The following is a 17,664-nucleotide window of genomic DNA, read 5'->3' on the forward strand; positions in this document are numbered from 1 at the left end:
AAAGGAAGTTTTTATGTAATCGAGTTATTGGCAATTTTTTTTAAGCAAAACATTTTTAATGAACATTTCAAAGAAAAATATTATCAAATACTCATTAATTACAAGGTATTTATATTTATGCATTACGAATATTGCATCAAATACTGATCGATTAGATTATTCCTCTTTAGCTTTAGTATACTTTGGACAGTTTAAAACACTTTCGGACAGTTTCGGACGGTAAAAACCACCTGTCCTGTCCTGAACCAGTTTCGTAGAGTCCAAAACCCAAACCCGCCGGCTGAGCTACCTATACATTTGTCGTTACTTTTTTCGTTGCATGGTCTATTGATAACACTGTAATCATATATGCTGTGCTGTAGCTGGAAATGTTTAATGTTTTTATTTTTTGACATGCTGAAATGGAATCTGTGATTTCTGGAATGGAAAACAAATCTTACCGTTCAGCAACTGAGAAGTGTCTGACAAAATCAACTGTAATTGCTTTTTGCAATCAAACCTGAATAAAGCTTCCTTTTATTCATTTTTCACAGCCATATTTTCTTACTTTCAGATAAATTTAGTTATTTTTTCTTCAAAGAATGTTACTGACCCTATGAAACTTTTCTACTGTATGTGAGTATGTCGTTTAGAGAAATCACCTGCCAGTTTTTTAAATGAATGAAATCGTTCAAATGAGCGGATCAAAAGAATGAACGATCCTCTGATGAACAAATCATTAAAAAGAACGACATTCTAGCAGGAACGCACTACTCAAAAAACATTCTGAGTTGATCCCCTTGGATTAATTCACGCCAAAAACGAATGGGCACAAGTTTACATAGGGGCATCAAATTTGGTTCAATTTCATGCGGTAGTTTTTGCTGTAGAACGGCCAAAACACCGACCACACACCTACAGACACACGAACACACTCACAAAGAGACAGACAAATATTTTGGGAAATGGTCGAAATGGACTCGGCACACCTCAAAACGTTCGAATCTGTCATAGTTTGAAAATTTGCACAAACCAATACTTTTTTTTCTATATATTAGATAAAGTGGGAAGTTTACTTTCACTACGGATTGTATCCACTTTTGGAAAAAAAAGTTTTTTTTCCGTTTTCAGAACTACTAACTTCTTTCTTCTCGAAGTGGTTTGTATCTACTGTTGTAATAGGCGGTAATTGTTTTTATCACCTAAACGGTGTATATCCATCCCCTTATTTCTCGCCAGGTCTTCTACAGCAAAGTGGAACCTATCCCTTATTTCCCAGTACCCACTCCATTCACTTTCATATCAAAAGGGCACATATCCAAATTTTAATTTGCCGCTTCCAATTCAAAAGTAGTTCACAAATAAAATGGCGAAGCAAAGCACCGACTGAGCATTTCCAACCAAGCGTGATATTAAGAGATTGCAGTAACTTGCGCCTTGTGCAAGTCTCTTATATTGTTACCAGTCCAGCCACTTCAAGAAATTCTTAAATGACAACACAGTTCTTGAGAAAAACACAGGAGATTTATTTACAATTATGTACAGGAAATGTAGTTAACAACTGCTAAATTATTCTCAGCAATTAGGCAAATGTCAACTAACACCGTAAAGTCGGCGGTAACACACGTATTTACATGGAAATACGCAAAACACACAGCGCAAAGGCTTCGCAAAACAGAGCTAGAGTGATTTGCCAGTAGTTGGCCATTTAGTGGAAATCTCTACAAGTTCTATTTAATTTCCCAGGAAAAAAAACTGAAGAAAAATTGTAAATTTTTCTACGTGTGTATAAAACTATCAGGATCAACGGTTACTAGTCATTTTTTTGTTTTCCGTACTATTTTTCAAGTTATTCGAATAGAAGTTAAAAAGGGAGATTTTGCCAGTAGTTGACCACTCACTTCCAGTAGTTCACCAGCGTGTGCCAGTAGTTGACCACTTTTTAAGCAATGTAAAATCTGAAAGCTACTAAATTAAAATTGGACCGCATGCATGCTTGTGTGCACTTATGTTCCCTTAAAGGTCGCTCCTGATTGGTTGTTAGGTGGATGACGTGTCACGTGACTTTGATGATGGTTACACGACAGTGTTGACTAATAGGTTAAAATGTCGTGACATTTGGTGCCAAAACTAAGTCACCAAAAAATGGTGCCAACTTTATATTACGTCTTCAATTTGTCGCCGAGTCTATGGACTAGAAAAGCATGTGACGTCATTGATATATGAGACGCCGAAGGCGGAGAATCTAGCCATCCTAGACCGCTCGTATCATGCTTAAGTATTTACTAAAAATCATGCATTGTTATTATGAGTGATCAGTGTAAGTGCAGTAAACTCCCAATTATCTGCAGAATAGGGTGACATGGTAACCGCGGATAATCTGCAAAATAAATTAAAGTCAACACTCGCACATACTTTTAAACTCTGCCAGCAATGACCTATTAAATTGTAAAAAGTCGCCACATTTGGCGACATTTAGCAATTTTTTGCCAAAAATAAATTGCCAAAAATGATGCCAACTTAGCGATGTCTCTTTAATTTCCCGCCAAGTCCACAGCAGCCACTCCAAGCAGATATGACATCACCATGGTGTAAGTCGCCGCAGTACCAGAACGTTGTACTGTCGACCCGAATCTAGTCTGCATAGCTGCCAGAATAATGCCTAAACATGATAACATTACTGTTGAGTAACACTTGAATGAAAAATGTTTAATAGTTTGTAGGGGTGTCGAACAGTAAATTTCCTTCTGTACGGAGTCCTAGCGGCCTATTCGCTGAACCTATCGATCCAAAATTTTAGAACAGTTATTTAAAGGAATGTATTAGAGGTTTATGATTTTAAACAGCAGTGATCTCATGGCCGCGGTTACAGTGATAGAATCTCAAAAATTTCAAAGGACAACACCCACGTCTTCCTTGCGCGAATTGATCAGTGTATTGATGAACCAGAAATGGCGTTTGATCCATCGACTTGTGACAAAAATAGTTTGTTTGAGAAATTAAGCACCGACTGATGAAAGACGCTTTCCACTCAGCATTTTACAGATTTTTTTCTTTAAGCTTTGCACATGGTGTTTAGTGGTTGGTGCTTCTACTACTGTCCTACCCTGTGAGTTATGCGACATGCTTATCTTTCATACTGTCACTTGGATAAACAATTTTCATCTTTGCAGTTTTTGTCACACGCCACTCGTTACAACACAATGTGAGGTTTTTCAATACGCGGATCAATTTGCGCAAGAAAAATGTGGATGTTGCGATTCGAAATTTCCGAAATTAGTTCACTGTAATAAATTCTGTGTTGAAACTACGTTGTTTAAAGTTTTCGCAATTAGGAGAGCATCTGTTCAAATAACCGTAACACAAATTTTGGTTCAGCGGACAGGCAGCTAGTCAATTACTTGCAAAAATACATTCTTTTTTTTTTGGAACAAAAGTAGCATTATAGTTTATCTTAAGCTAAAAAATGTTTTAATTATTTTGTTTTCGAGAAAAGAGCTTTAAAACCAACATAAGTTCGTTACTTGACCGTTCTGGTCAACTTCTGGCATTAATTGCATTTTAGACAACCAGTAGTTGACCACCCATCAATCCCAGCATAAATGATTAGTAAAATGATGCATTTTTTTTTTTTATTTACTTAGCATGAACATGGATGATCAGCATACATCAGCAAATGAACCTGAAGAATAAAATTTGGCGTCAAGGAATACGATTAAACATTTTATCTCATGACAATTCTCACTAGTAAGAAAAGTGATTTTCTTGAAATTTTTCGTGTGTCTCTGTAATTGTACCATCTTAACCTTCATTCAAAACTTTAGTTACAACTATAATTTATATGAGAACACGTCATGGGATGCTATAAATTAGTTCCAGCAATCAGATTAAAAATATCTACTTATGTGTTCTTGTTTTGCACATATTAGTGCTCGAGTGGTCAACTACTGGCAGGTGGTCAACCACTGGCAAATCACCCCAATACACTACACACTCAACAGCGCGACGACTCAGTCAAGACTATCTCTGAACACGCCGCCTTGGCTATTTATAAATCCCCTCCATTGAAGTATGTTTTGGAAACATGCCAACATTTAAACACATCCATTGCCGAAAATTGCGTGTCTTGTTTGAGATTTTAACCTTCTTACATCCTGAAAATATTTCAATTATTTAGAAAGTTTTGAAGTGTTTTTTTATGTGCTGCCCTAATTAGACTCAATTTATTTATGATTTTAGTTATTTTGTTTATTTATTAACGTTATTTTAATTGTTCCTTCATGCTATGTAAAATGAACCAAAAAAGTGCGGTTCGACGCCTAGGTTCGGATTTTTGTTACTTTGCTCTTTCTGTGCGTTTTAGAAGGCATATAAAATATTTTATTAGAGCCTCAATCGGTTAAGGTTCCACAGAAATGCATAGCAACAGCAGAGTTTTAAAAACTGAAAAAGTGAAAGAAAGGAAACCTCCTGTATGAAACGATTTTGATTTAGGGCACCCGATTTGTGGAAAAGGTCAGGTTGGTTTCTTGTGTATACAACGCTCGAAGTACTTGCAGAACAATTTTGGTTAAATGATTTTACGTTGCAGAACATCACCAAGTATTCTGATTTGTAGTCTAGTCCAAAAGAAAATTGGTAATTTAGGTCTGATAAAATGAAGGAAAAATTCCTAGACTTATGCCAATAGTCACTTGTTGTTGCGAATAGCCACTACCAAAACATTGTGGGAAATTCGAAATTCAAACAGTTAGGGTTTCTGCGTAAAACGTGTTTTTTCTTTTTTCAAAAAAATTATAAAACTGGATATAATCCGTTTTGAAAGTAAACTCTTTAAGTAGAAAGGACTGCTCTTCGCCTTCGACTTTTTTTTTTTTTTTTTTTGTAAAATCGTCACTGGAAAAGGAACCATCCTTTTCGGCTGTCTTTTGGACTACTGTTTGATGTGTTAGTGAGGCACGATTCCGCTGTCCATCCTAAGAGCCCTGTGTTTGCTCTGTTCCAGGGGAGTGGCCGTGGAGCAGACGGGGAGCTGCCATCGACGTCCAAGCGTCAATCCCGAGATGGCGAAGGACAACCTCCCAGGTAAGTTGTCCGTGGATGAAGTGACATTGTGCTGTCGTTCATTCAGAACGGGAAGGGATGTCTTCCCTATTGTGTCACATTTGGAGATGTAAAAATTATGGAAATTTTAAAGTGGTGGTTACAGCAAAAAAAAAAAAAAAAAAAATGGAGGGAAAAATTGAATTTTTTGTCAATTAATGTGTCACATTCTAAGGGATTAATTAATTTAATCATCAGATGGTTTAGAAATTTCGAAGGCATTCCTCAATCCAAATTGTTATTTAGTGCTTCATCTCCACTCCCTGTCGAAAGCCAGTCTTGCGTCAATTTCATTTCTGCTTTCCATGTGAATATTTAAGGGTTTTCTTATAAGTCAAATCATAAACTGACATTTTTGCACCCCACGGTGAATATCCAGGCTTTTAATATGTTCCCTGTTCAAAACGAATAGTCGCTGAAGTGCTACGTTTTTTAAAGTGAAACACGGAAACATCATTTTGTAAAAAAAAAAAAAAAAAACTGTTTATTAGCCACTGCATCATCATCTATCAACATTATCTGCTATCTACCAGAGTTATGGGTCAATCCACTGGTTATTGGGTTAAAACTTAAAACTACCAAAATATCCCCAAACAGGCAATCGCTGCTTTCAAATGTACATGAAAGCAAATTTTCACCCCTCATACCATGACGAGCGACTTTCTAGTGAGGTTAGATAATAGAGTTGGGGGATTATTTTATGCTTCAGCGCAACTGTTGACATAGTTTAATGTTATGGAGCATTAGTTTAAGCTTTAAATTCTTTGCACGGGTATCGCCGTGAAGGTACAGCTATTATGTATACATAAGGTGAAAAATTCAGTGCCCGCCGAATCCCCCCCCCCCAATTAAAAAAAACCATCGGCTAGTCACGCCACTGATCAGTTGTGTAACTTCAGATTTTCTGCCCCCCTCCCGCCTGCAAATCTGATTTTAGGCCCCCTACTAAAAATTGTATTCATGTAAATTTGAAGCACAATTTTTCGATTTTGTTGGCCTTCTTTGTAAATTTTACGAAATTGAAGATTTAAAAATGCGATTGTAAGCCATTCTCAAATTGCCTTTTTGCAACTTCGATTTATAAGGAAAAGTTCCAAACCCCCTCATCCCTTCCCCTAACTTCATCCAAAGTGGTCCACAAATGCGTTTATAGGATTTTATGTAAGATGTAAGGGGAAATTGTTCAAAGATGAGACTTCCGGAAAACTGTTTTGATATTGAAGTTCCCAAAACGCAATTTTAGATGATCTTCGGTAATTCAAAAAAGATTGGGGGTTCGGAGGTTCTCCCCCGGGAAATTTTCCGAATTTAAACTCCTGAAATGCAATTGTAGGCCACCTTTGATGACTTGACGATAAGAGATAAGGTTCCGGGACTGTCCCAGCTTTTTTTTTTTTTTTTTTGAAAATCAAAGTTTAAAAATCACAAATTTTGGGGAAGGTTTCGGAACTTTGCCCCGGAATTTTTCAAAATCGAAGTTCCAAAAAAGGAATTTTAAGCAATTTTTGAATATTGGGAAGAAAGAGGTTTTTTGGACTCTCTTCAGGAATGTTTCCAAAATATAAGTTTCAAAACACAAAAGGCAGTTTTAAAGGGAATTATTTAGAGGATCTCTTCCTTCTCACTTTCTTGGTAAAGTCCCTATCTTTTATTTGTTTTGAGGAAAAAAATGAGAAAACTTAGTAGGTAATATATTAACAATTGCCCGCAAAAAAAAAAAAAAAAAGTAATCCTAGAACAAAGTAGCTATTCCATTTCTTTTCTTTAAGTTGGGAGGTCAAGAGTTGATTCGATTTCCCCACCTAATGTCAGGGACACTCTTTAATAAATAGGCCAGCTAGGCCATGACCTAGAACCCCGGGGGGCCCCCAAATGGCGAAAACTGTTTTAGCAAGTGGCAAGAATTGCAACGTATGGCTAAAAGAGGGCCCGGAGAAAGTGTTTGGCCAACGACCTCTGATATCTTACTCGGGGGGGGGGGGGGGCTAGACCAATAGGCTCAGGGCCCAGAATCAATATAAGCATTTAAAACTGTTTGATTTTTAGAAAAAGTTAATAAAACTGAAAGAAAACAAAGCTCAAAAAATTTTCAGACCTCTTCCCATTCGCCCCCTTCCACCCCCCAAAGATAGATCCTACACAAAATCTTCTTTTAACTGGCTTTGGTACGGTCAGGACTGTTTCCTTCCTTTCCTCTTCATTCAGGAAATTTCCCTTCTTTCCGTGGCCAGTGATGGTCTAGGGAGGGCATGTGGTACTCTTTGTACCGAGCCAAGGTTTGGTTTTCGCGCTTGGAAGTTGAACCGTGGGCCCCCTTCTCTCTACTCGGGGCCTACTTAATGAATAGGCCGACTAGGCAGTGACCTAGAGCCCCTGCTATTTATTGGCCCGAAATGGTAAAAAATTGTAATATTTGGCTACATGAGAGCCCCGAAAATGTGTTTGGCCAAGGACCCCCGATATCTTAATCGGAGGTCCTAAATCAATAGGTTCTGGGATTCTAGGTGCCTCACTGTGTCCCTAAGGTTCATAAATTTAATGAATTCCTTAACTTTTTTTTAACGCTCTTATGTTTAAGCTTTTCAAACCAAGTTTGATTCACGGAAAAATTTAATAAAATTGAATGAAAACAATGCTGAAAAATTTTTGGGCCCCTTGCGACTCCGGGGCCCTCGGATTGTGGGGCCTTGCTGTACGCAATCTCGCCACAGCCTCTGGTACACGTGACGTATTTTACAACCCCAATAACGTTCCCACACCTTTTAGTTCTCATAAGAAGTGAAGGACGAATGCAAACCTAAAGGGGGTACGGAATAGGGAACCCCGCTCTGCTATGCCATCTGGTGCTTCCAGAGAACTGACCTTTCGGCCGGGGCCCCCTTACCCATAAGGGAACGAGATCTAAACCACTTACGACTCTAGACACAGTGGACCCAGGTACGGACCTGACTCCGGTGGTGCCCATTGCCTACTCACTGTTCCACTCGATAGCCATTGGGCAGATACAAATCTGCTCACACGCAAGTAAAGAGTGGTCGTTTTACATACGTGGATGCTACACCATCGTAAAACCCTCCCCATTTACCCGAGCTTGGGACCGGCATAGGGACGGGCCCGGTCCCCCAAAGACCAGACCCCACCTACGGCTGGGTTACCTAAAGGGGGTATCTTTATATTAATTGGCAAGCCGTTTTCTTTCGGTACCGATTCCTCCTTTGTTTGTGAACCGATTTCCTTCATTCTTTCTTTGTTCGGTAGCTATTGCCGAGTTTTAGTGTCATCAATAACAAATTTTGAAATCGAACGCTAATTAACTGAGATATTAATAAACAACGCATTTTTCGTCCTGAATGGCTCTTTCTACGCGAACGGATGGTCCAGTATTTTCGAATTTTAATGGTTGGAAAGGTCTTTAAAAAAATACTCCTAACGAAAAAAAATTGTCAGGGCGCCCAAGGTCCCACAACCGAAATCCATTAGAAAAAAGTTATAAGCGTTTTTTAGTTATCGAAACTCAAAAATTTTAATTTTATCTCTTTTCCATTGTTGAAATTCATTGTCGGAAGCGTGAAACATTAAGTTTTAATTCATTTTTTGAACTACTTTTTCTACACGAAAAATGCATTTTAGTGCTTTGAGCTTGGTATGGTTGAAAAGCTCGTGAAAACTACTTCTAAAAACATTTATCCCCCGTTAACGGCAAAAAACGAAAACCCGCCAAGATGACTAGAAAATAAACTAGAAGCAATTAAAAGTTAGTGAACATTCATTTTTATTTGATTTTTCACGCGACTTAGCGTGAAGAAATTGCTAGATAATATTATGTGTTGCCATTTCTCGCTTGACCATAAAGAAATGCAATTCTTGCATTTTTTAAAAAAATTATTGAGGCTTTTTGTGTAACTATGGGCATTAAAAATATTTTCATTTTGATTATGTTTTCGGGATTTAAATATTTAAATAAATCATTTTACGGAGTGAGGGAGGGAGGACTTTCAGTTTCGACGAAATTATCTTCTCAAAATAATACCTGCATTTGCTATCGCCAGCAACAAATCTCAAGGTGAAACTTTTGATAAAATTGGCGTATTATTACGACGTCCAATGCTTTCGCATGGACAATTCTGTTGCCTTGAGTAGAATTCGTTCATTTGACTGTTGAAAATTTTATATTTCTAACGGCAACGGCCATGCCTACTTTTACAAAGAATATTGCTTATACAGAAGTTTTACGTATAAAAGGAGTTTTACGGTTTCATTTCATTCAGGAAGACTTCCATAATCGTGAAATGGGCGAACTTTATCCATTGGTGTAAAATTTTTGGCACCAAAATGCCAGCTCGAGCCATATTTCTCTTTTTCATATGAAAAAAAAAAGAGTAGAGAAATGTCTATTTGCAAGAAACTGACTACAAACAAAGTCCCTGTTTAAGGTGGGCTTCATTAAATTAACCATTCGTGACAAGGGGGAGGAAATAAATGACAAGAGGGACATACAATGGGAAAAATGTGACATCAAGACTTTTTTTTTTTTGATAAGAAAGTTTATTAAAAACAGTATGACATGTGGCAAAGGAAATAGGGAGCATGGTGAAGTGTGAAACTTTGTGACAAAGGGGAGAGGGGTCAAAATTTTTTAAAAGTGCATTGGTCAGTTATTTCCTAAACCGTAAACATATCACAAAAGCGATTTTTTTTTAAATAAAATTGCACTATTATTATCATGTCCAGTGTTTTTGAACGGACAATTTTTAATGTAGCAAGTATCATTCGTTCATTTGTCTGTTTGAAATTTTATATTTCTAATGGAAGAGGTCAAGGCAACTTAATAGTATTAAACTTTTTTGAAGAAATATTGTTCATGAAGAAGTTTTACGTATAGTCTGAGTTTTGCAGCATCATTTCATTCGGGAAGATTTTGATAATTTGGAAATGGGCGCTCTTCATTTATCGGCGTCAAATTTTTGGCACCAATTGCAGCGCGAGAAATGTTTTTTCTTTGCATACGCAAGCAAAGAGTAGGGAAATACATATTTGCATACGGTTACCACAAAACAGGGGCTGTCCACGAATAAAGTCCCGCTCTAAGGTGGGGTTCACGAAATAGTAAAAGGTTGTGACAAGGGAGAGGACAGAAATGACAGGAAGGACATACAACGGGGAGAATGTGACAACAAGCCATTTTTTAATAGGAACGTTTATGAAAAACAGCGTGACATGTGACAAAAGGAAGAGGGGTATGATGAACTGCGAAACTTTGTGACAAAGGGAAGAAAGGGTCGAAAATACTGAAAAATGTGACATCAGCTCTTCACCACCCCTAACCATAAACAAATCACAAAGATGACCTTTTTTAAAAATTGTACTATTATTGCGACGTCCAGTGTTTTCGAATGAACAGTTGCCACGAGCAGAGTTCGTTCATTTGTTACTTGGAAATTTATATTTCTAACGACAAAGAAGCTACTTACTCAGTAATAGTAGACGTTTTATAAGTAATATTGTTCACACAAGAAGTTTTTCGTATAAACTGAGTTTCGATGCTTCATTTCATATGGGAATATTTCCAAAATTGTATTACTGACGATTTTTACCCATTGGCGTCCATTTTTTTGTTTCCAATGCCAGCGCGAAAATATTTTTTCCTTTGCATACGTAAACAAAGAGTAAGGAAGAATCTATTTGCATAGGGTTAGCACAAAGACACATGGTATCCAAAATAAAATGAATCAAGCCAAGAATTGGACGACCACACCCATTTCTCAATGGGGCTGTTTTCTTCAGTCAAAAGTACTACTTTTAGTCACTGAAATGATAGAATAAGTAAAAGAAATAACATGGGGCCAGAAAAAACTTTTGTTTTCTCGACGGTTATTTTTTATTCATATTTTAAACGTTCGATTTTGGAAATAAAGCGTGATCTTTATCACGTTACAAGTGATGTACTTTGGCGCGCTACACCATTACCGTGCTAAATGTTTACGCCACGCTATGATCATTTGCGCCGTGCGCTAATGGCATCAGTGAATGGCATTTCAACGCTTTTGATGCCATGTGCAGAAGCGTAAAAACTGAATTTCAATCTGCGCACCAACTAAAATAATTGTTAAAAAATATTAATTTTTTTAAAATTATTTAAAAAATGGTTAAAATACATGTTACTAAACTTGCTTTTTCAGACTTTAAACGAAAAATATTTCTGCGCATAAACCTTAGTTTTAACTTATAAATCATTGTTGTTGTTGAAACTGAAAGTAGATAATTTAAATAGAATATTCTCCATGTTTTGTGTTCATGTTTAATGACCGACGTCGTTAAATCATTGATGTTTATGCAAATGAACCTTGTTTCCATTTTTACCACCATTGCTTTTGGTGTGGCCACAGAGTGTTGTCCAATGTGTAAAGCTGTTGTGGCGGTCAGGGACTTTTTCAATATGCTCATCTTTACTAATAATAAAGCTGAAAGTCTCTCTGTCCGGAGGATGTCTGGATGTCTGTAGGATGTCTGTGACGCGCATAGCGCCTAGACCGTTCGGCTGATTTTCATCAAATTTGACACAAAGTTAGTATGTAGCATGGGGGTGTGCACCTCGAAGCGATGATTCGAAAATTCGATGTGATTCTTTTCCTATTCCAATTTTAAGAACAAAGTTATCAGAAGATGGACGAGTCAATGACGAAATTAGCATAACGTGGAACAGTCACATGGGCACAAGCAAATTGGCGACATGCGAGATGATCATAACGTGGAACCGTAACACGGGCACGAGCCAATTGGCGAGAAAATTCACCATACATTGTTTAAATATACAGGCGAACCAAAGGACCTTTTCATTTTTTCTATTACGGGCAAAGCCGTGCGGGTACCACTAGTAATAAATATAGTTTGGTGGAAATCGTGTGCTGTTTCTCAAACTCCAATCCAGTAAAATTCATGATGGAGTAAGAATTTAGGACATTGAATCAAAATGTCCCGTACCTGCATCAATTTAAATATGTTTAGATTTAATAATTATCTTTACAGTGATCTTTTACTTTGGAGGTTTTCTAGTCCGGAGATCATTCAAATAAGATTTCATGTGTGGGGAAAGTTATCGAAATCCCTACCGCTTTCAGTTTGAACGGAACGTGAATCTCTCTCTCTCTCTCTTCCAGGAGACGCCGGCCGGAGGACGGAGGTGCGTCGGAGACGGACAAGTACGGGCGGACCGCGTTGCATCGTGCAGCATTGAGCGGAGACACGGAGAGGATCAGGGCGCTGCTGGACGGAGGAATGGACACGAGGGCGAGGGATCTGAATGGACAAACGCCCCTCCACCTCGCCCTGTGGTATGATATGGAGGCCGCGGCAGAGCTGCTGGTGGATGCGGACCGCATCACGGATAGTGTGGACAACGACGGGAGCACCCCTCTGCATCTCGCTGCCAATGGGGGGTTCGTGAATGTCATCCGTATGCTGCTCGCGGGAGGGGGGGATGTAAGTGCGAAAGACAGAGATGGATGGACGCCCCTCCATGTTGCCGTGTGCTGGGGGAAGGAGGCCGCGGCGGAGGTGCTGCTGGAGACCGTCCCCGAATGCGACATGCCGGACTTTCAGGGCCGCACCCCCCTGCACCTAGCTGCGATAGAAGGTCTCGTGAGGGTAACGAGAGCCTTGCTGTCGAGGGGTGCGCGTCTGCAGGCTGAAGATAGAGCTGGACACTGTCCCCTGTACTGTTCCCTGTGGTGTAGACAAAATGATGTGGCGAGGGTGCTACTGGCGACCTACGCCTGGAGGTTCATCGAGATACATTGGGAGGAGATGGAACTCCCGCAGGATGACGAGGAGCGCGGCGTCCGGCTGCTCTCCGAGTGCGAGGCCGAGTTGAGGGAGGCCCGGGTGGAGGGGTCCCGCCTCTCCCTCCGCGACGTCGCCCGCCGACCCCACTGCCACCTGGCCCGGCGCCTCTCCGACGAGACTATCCGGCGGCTCTCGGACCGGGACCTCCTGGCGCGGGACTTCCCGCTCTTCGGCGACCTCCTCCTGGCCCGGCTGGGGGAGGTCCGGGAGAGGAGGGCCCTGGAGGACCGCTTCCTGCGCTGCTTCCCCCTCCTCTGCCGGCCCCTGCCCCCCACCTGCACCGACGTCCTCCTCGCGTGCCTGGCGGACGACGACCTGAGGCACTTCGCCCGAGCGGTGGAGTTCTAGTCCCCGAGATTCCGTTCGAGTGCCTCGCGATGAGAAAAAGAAAATAAAGATCACAGGACTTTGTTCGAACTGTATGAACCTCTTGTTTATGAATGTAGAAAGTGACCGAGATAGTTGACTGAACTTTATCTGCTGTTGTTTTGGGAATTATCCTGAGACACCTTTCAAATAGCTTTGTATATCATGGGCGAAATGCTTTGTATCAACCACGTAATAAAAGGAATATTCTAGCCATTGATAAATTCTCTTTTATTGTACCCTATTGGCACGAAAGAACTAGAGTGGCCGAAAATATTAACCCTGCTAAAAAAATGAGCATAACGTTCACATGCCTCGATGCGCAATCGGAGGATATTTCGATGATTGGGGGTCTGGCGCGTCGTCTCCTTTTTGGGGTAAAATTTTTTATTTTTGGTAAAATACCTCTCGCGCTATTACTGGAGCCAAAAATGGACCCCAGTGAAGAAAGATTGTCAGATTCCCAATGATCGAAATCTTCCCCGGAATATGCTTCTACGTACAATTCCCCCCGAAAATTGAAAATCGCATTTTTTGGACTTACATCGGTCTTGTTCTGAGGCATAGATTTAAAAATGCTATTTTAATTTTTTTTTGGGTTTGTACTTGCAGCTTTTGCATCTGAAGTCTGTTTATTATTGGGCAATGCCTAAATCAGGGTAATAAGAGTATCGGCCAGTGGTGGTTTTAACCATGGATGAAACCTGCCGGGAAAAAGTCAGTTTTATCCAGTTTTGGCCTCTTAGGTAATTATCAAATTTTAAATGAAAGTAATAAATTTTAAAGAAATGTAAAACAAACCATAATCAATCATCTTGCATTATTTATCTAAATAGTATGTTTTACAGTTTGTAGAAATTACAACACGTTAAGAAGATAAGGTTTACATGAAAAATATGCAGTAATATTAAAAAAAAATTCTCACACACAAACGTACAAAGTATTTCGAGTAATTTTGAAGAATAAATGAGAGAAAAAAAAAAGATTTTTTAGAAACATATAGGTATTAAAAAAAACGAAAGGTACAGGGGAAAACATTTTTTAAAATTAAAAGGCAACACTACTGAAAAGTTACTATATTTATATTACAGGCTGTTTTGTATTCCTTATGTCTTGTTTTAGTTGTGAGCAATTTCAGTTATTAATTTTGAAGAAAATTAAAATTTGTTTACTACTATTTATATAATAATGTAAATTATACTTCCACGAATTTAATGAACTAAAATTCATATGCTTAATTGAACAACTTCCAACTAACAGATTTATTAGTTGCAAAACACACATCTCTCACATACACGCGAATTAGAGGTGTATTTTTATGTAATTTAGTTTTGGCCAGTCCTATGGTGGTTAAATCCAGTTTTGGCCGGTTTTAGCCTAAAATGACAGAAAATGAGCTTTTAATTCAGTGCATTGGTTATCTTACCAACGTATATAAACGATGATGAAAAGCATGCAGCCATTTAGCCGAAAGAAAACTATCGGAGCTGCGAAGAATCTCTCTCAATGCAAAAAATATGAGTAAACGGCTGCAAAGACTTGACGGCACAGAAGGGAGTGTTTTTCGGGTGTCTCTTTGTCCATAGGTTCGCATTTTTATGCATTGGAAAGCAGTTTCCTTTCACCTCCATGCATGCAACAATGTACGTACATTCACATGTGTGCAATCATTTACATTTTCCAAGATTGCTTCATGTTTATACTTAGATTAAGAAATAAAAAACGTTTGAGCTATGTCAATTTGAAGATATACAGTGACAAAAAAGAGGACAGTTCATGTAAAACCTGTGTAAGTTTTTTTTAAGCCCCCCCCCCCCGTAGAAAAAAAGAAAAATGTTTCTGTGAGTCATATAATTTTCCTCTTAGCTTGGTACTAAAAAATCGGACGGTGCATATAAAAAAAGAGCTCTTTTACTGTGAAACACAAAAATGCTAAATAGAAGAGGTTATTTTTTTTACTGAAAATGAAAACACTTTTTTAACTTTGTAGCTTTTAGTTTTATTTTACAATCAGAAATAAAAATAAAATAGAAAAAGTAAGGTCTTAAATTTTTTCTGAACAGTGCTATACCCCATGAATTAAGATGAATCTTTGAGGGCACCATTCATTCCTCTATGAACTCATTTAGGGATCAGCAAGTCGTTTTATCTGGGGTCCTAGGAAAAAATCATACCTTACAATCTTTTCAAAATTTTGCTCACAAATTGATATTGAAAACAGCGGTGTTCCCATAGGGTTTCTCCATATACGCTGTATACCCTCAAACATTTTTAGACACAAAGCGTATACCCTCAAGCTTCATAAATTTTCATATTATGACATACTATGTATATGATCACATACACAAATTTAGCGTAATGGATTTCTGGAAGTATACCCTCAGAAAAATCGATGGGAATATCACTGATTAAAAGTCCTTTCCATGGGACGAGACAGTACATAAAGAATAGTTTCGTCAGCAGGTTTTATTCCACAAATACAGTTAAAACAAATAAGCAATGTTCGTTTCATTATCAAAAGTAAAGATTTATCGTAGGTATATAAAACAGAAAATTGAAAATAATTAACACTAGTCTAGAAAAAAAACAGCAACTTTTTTTTTGTTATACGAACCTGATCTTCACGTAAAATGATACGCTGAATTCAAATATGCAAACAGTTTTTCGCCATCACCCTCAGATTTTGTGTAACACTAGGCAGAAGTTTGAAAGAAATGCGCGAATTCACATGCATGACTAACACTAAAATAATGATAAAAAACTTAGCCATTGTTCTTTTTATTGCGTTGCATTAGGCATCAGGAACATTCCTCTTTAAGTGTCTAGCATTAATCAGCAAGAATTAATTCACTTTGAGAATGCTCACCAAAGATGCGATTTTTAGCTTTACTTTAATAGTATACGTAGAAATTCTGGTTTTAAGTATTCAAATTAAGCACTAGTGTTACAATGTTCTTAAAAACACCTAATTTAATATGAAAGGTCAGTAGAATAACACACAAATCCACTCTTTTTTCATTATTATTATTCTTGTCATTACTATCCCCAGGGGCGTAGCTAAGAAGGGGGGTTTGGGGACAACCCCCCCCCCGAAAAGTTAGTCTCAAAAAAAAAGAGAAAAAGAAGAGAGAAGAGAAAGAAAAGGGAAAAATTCCAAGCGATTATACATACATACATATATATATATATATATATATATAAGAAGTAACCCCCCCCCCCCGAAAGTCGGGTCTAGCAACGCCACTGACTATCCCATTCGCATAGAGGAGAACATTAATAAAATTCGTTTAATTTAACTTAAGACAAGAAATAATTGTCCCATGATATGTGTTGTACTAATTTTTTTTTATCTAAAAATGACTCAAATCTCCATATGTTTCATTCATATCGATTGAATATGCTAGTGATACCCAAGGCAACGTGTTTTAATCATACAATAGTGTAGCTTTTAAACTAGTTTCCAAAGAATTAACACCAAGTCTCATCATCTGTTTGATATTCAAATACAAACATATCCATTACAGAGTCAATACTATTTCAGTATACTCAATCACGTTCGAGGAAGATTTGGCGCCGGGAACATTGTTCTCAATGTTCTGAGCACCCAATATGGTCAGCGCCCAAAGTCCCCGGCGCCCAAAATGCTCGGCACCCAATGTTCCCGGCGGGGGTTCCCATTTCGGGGTTTAAGGGATGTGGAGGAGGGGGAAGGATTTTACTTTAATAAATTCTTGTTTGAAACTTTTAAATACATTTAAATTAAATTTAAAACGATGTTTTAACCCTACTAGCAAAATTTCTTACATCAACCTTGACAGATCTTGATATTATACTGACAGCGTCAATATTGACGTGTTTCTTACTGCATAAAGATTAAAAAGCAATATTGCAATAACAACACGTATGCAACATTGCATTCATCTTAAAATACCAATATTGATATAACCTTACTATCAGCATTCCATATTCCATACATGTTGACGCCGTCAAGGATGGTATTGATTTCATGCTGTCGCCGTGAAGGTAATTAGTACACAATAGAGCAGGTGGACCTTCGTTGATACTTGCGCATGCGCGTAGTTCTTTATAGCCAGCGTCCCTTGCATTGCTGGCATGTTATCATCCTCCTTCGACCTTCGATAGAGCTCCACGCTGCACGTGGCGTTGCATTCTTAAGGCTTCACTAAGTTGGTTGCTTAGTTATTAGTGTGGAATAGTATTGTTTTAGGAACAACTTATGAATGACTGATAACTGCATTTGATTATTAATATAGTACTAGACAAGCCATATCGCAGACGATTGGCGATTATAAAGAGAAAAAGTGGACGTTGCCCGAATGCTCAATGTCTTACCGAAACCTGTAACTAACCTTG

At 38.4% G+C, this 17,664-nt stretch overlaps 1 protein-coding gene across 1 annotated transcript in view; it reads left to right on the plus strand.

Moving 5' to 3' along the window:
• The first annotated feature begins 2,286 nt into the window (after nucleotides 1-2,286).
• Nucleotides 2,287-17,664, plus strand: part of LOC129232418 (uncharacterized) — a 78,714-nt gene continuing 63,336 nt past the window's right edge. The window contains exons 1-3 of the mRNA XM_054866563.1: nucleotides 2,287-2,299; nucleotides 4,932-5,064; nucleotides 12,240-13,265. Coding sequence (XP_054722538.1) covers nucleotides 2,287-2,299; nucleotides 4,932-5,064; nucleotides 12,240-13,265 — 1,172 coding nt within the window. The remainder of the gene's footprint in view (nucleotides 2,300-4,931; nucleotides 5,065-12,239; nucleotides 13,266-17,664) is intronic.

This window comes from Uloborus diversus, unplaced genomic scaffold, assembly GCF_026930045.1.
Source record: "Uloborus diversus isolate 005 unplaced genomic scaffold, Udiv.v.3.1 scaffold_12, whole genome shotgun sequence".
Lineage (NCBI taxonomy): Eukaryota > Metazoa > Arthropoda > Arachnida > Araneae > Uloboridae > Uloborus > Uloborus diversus.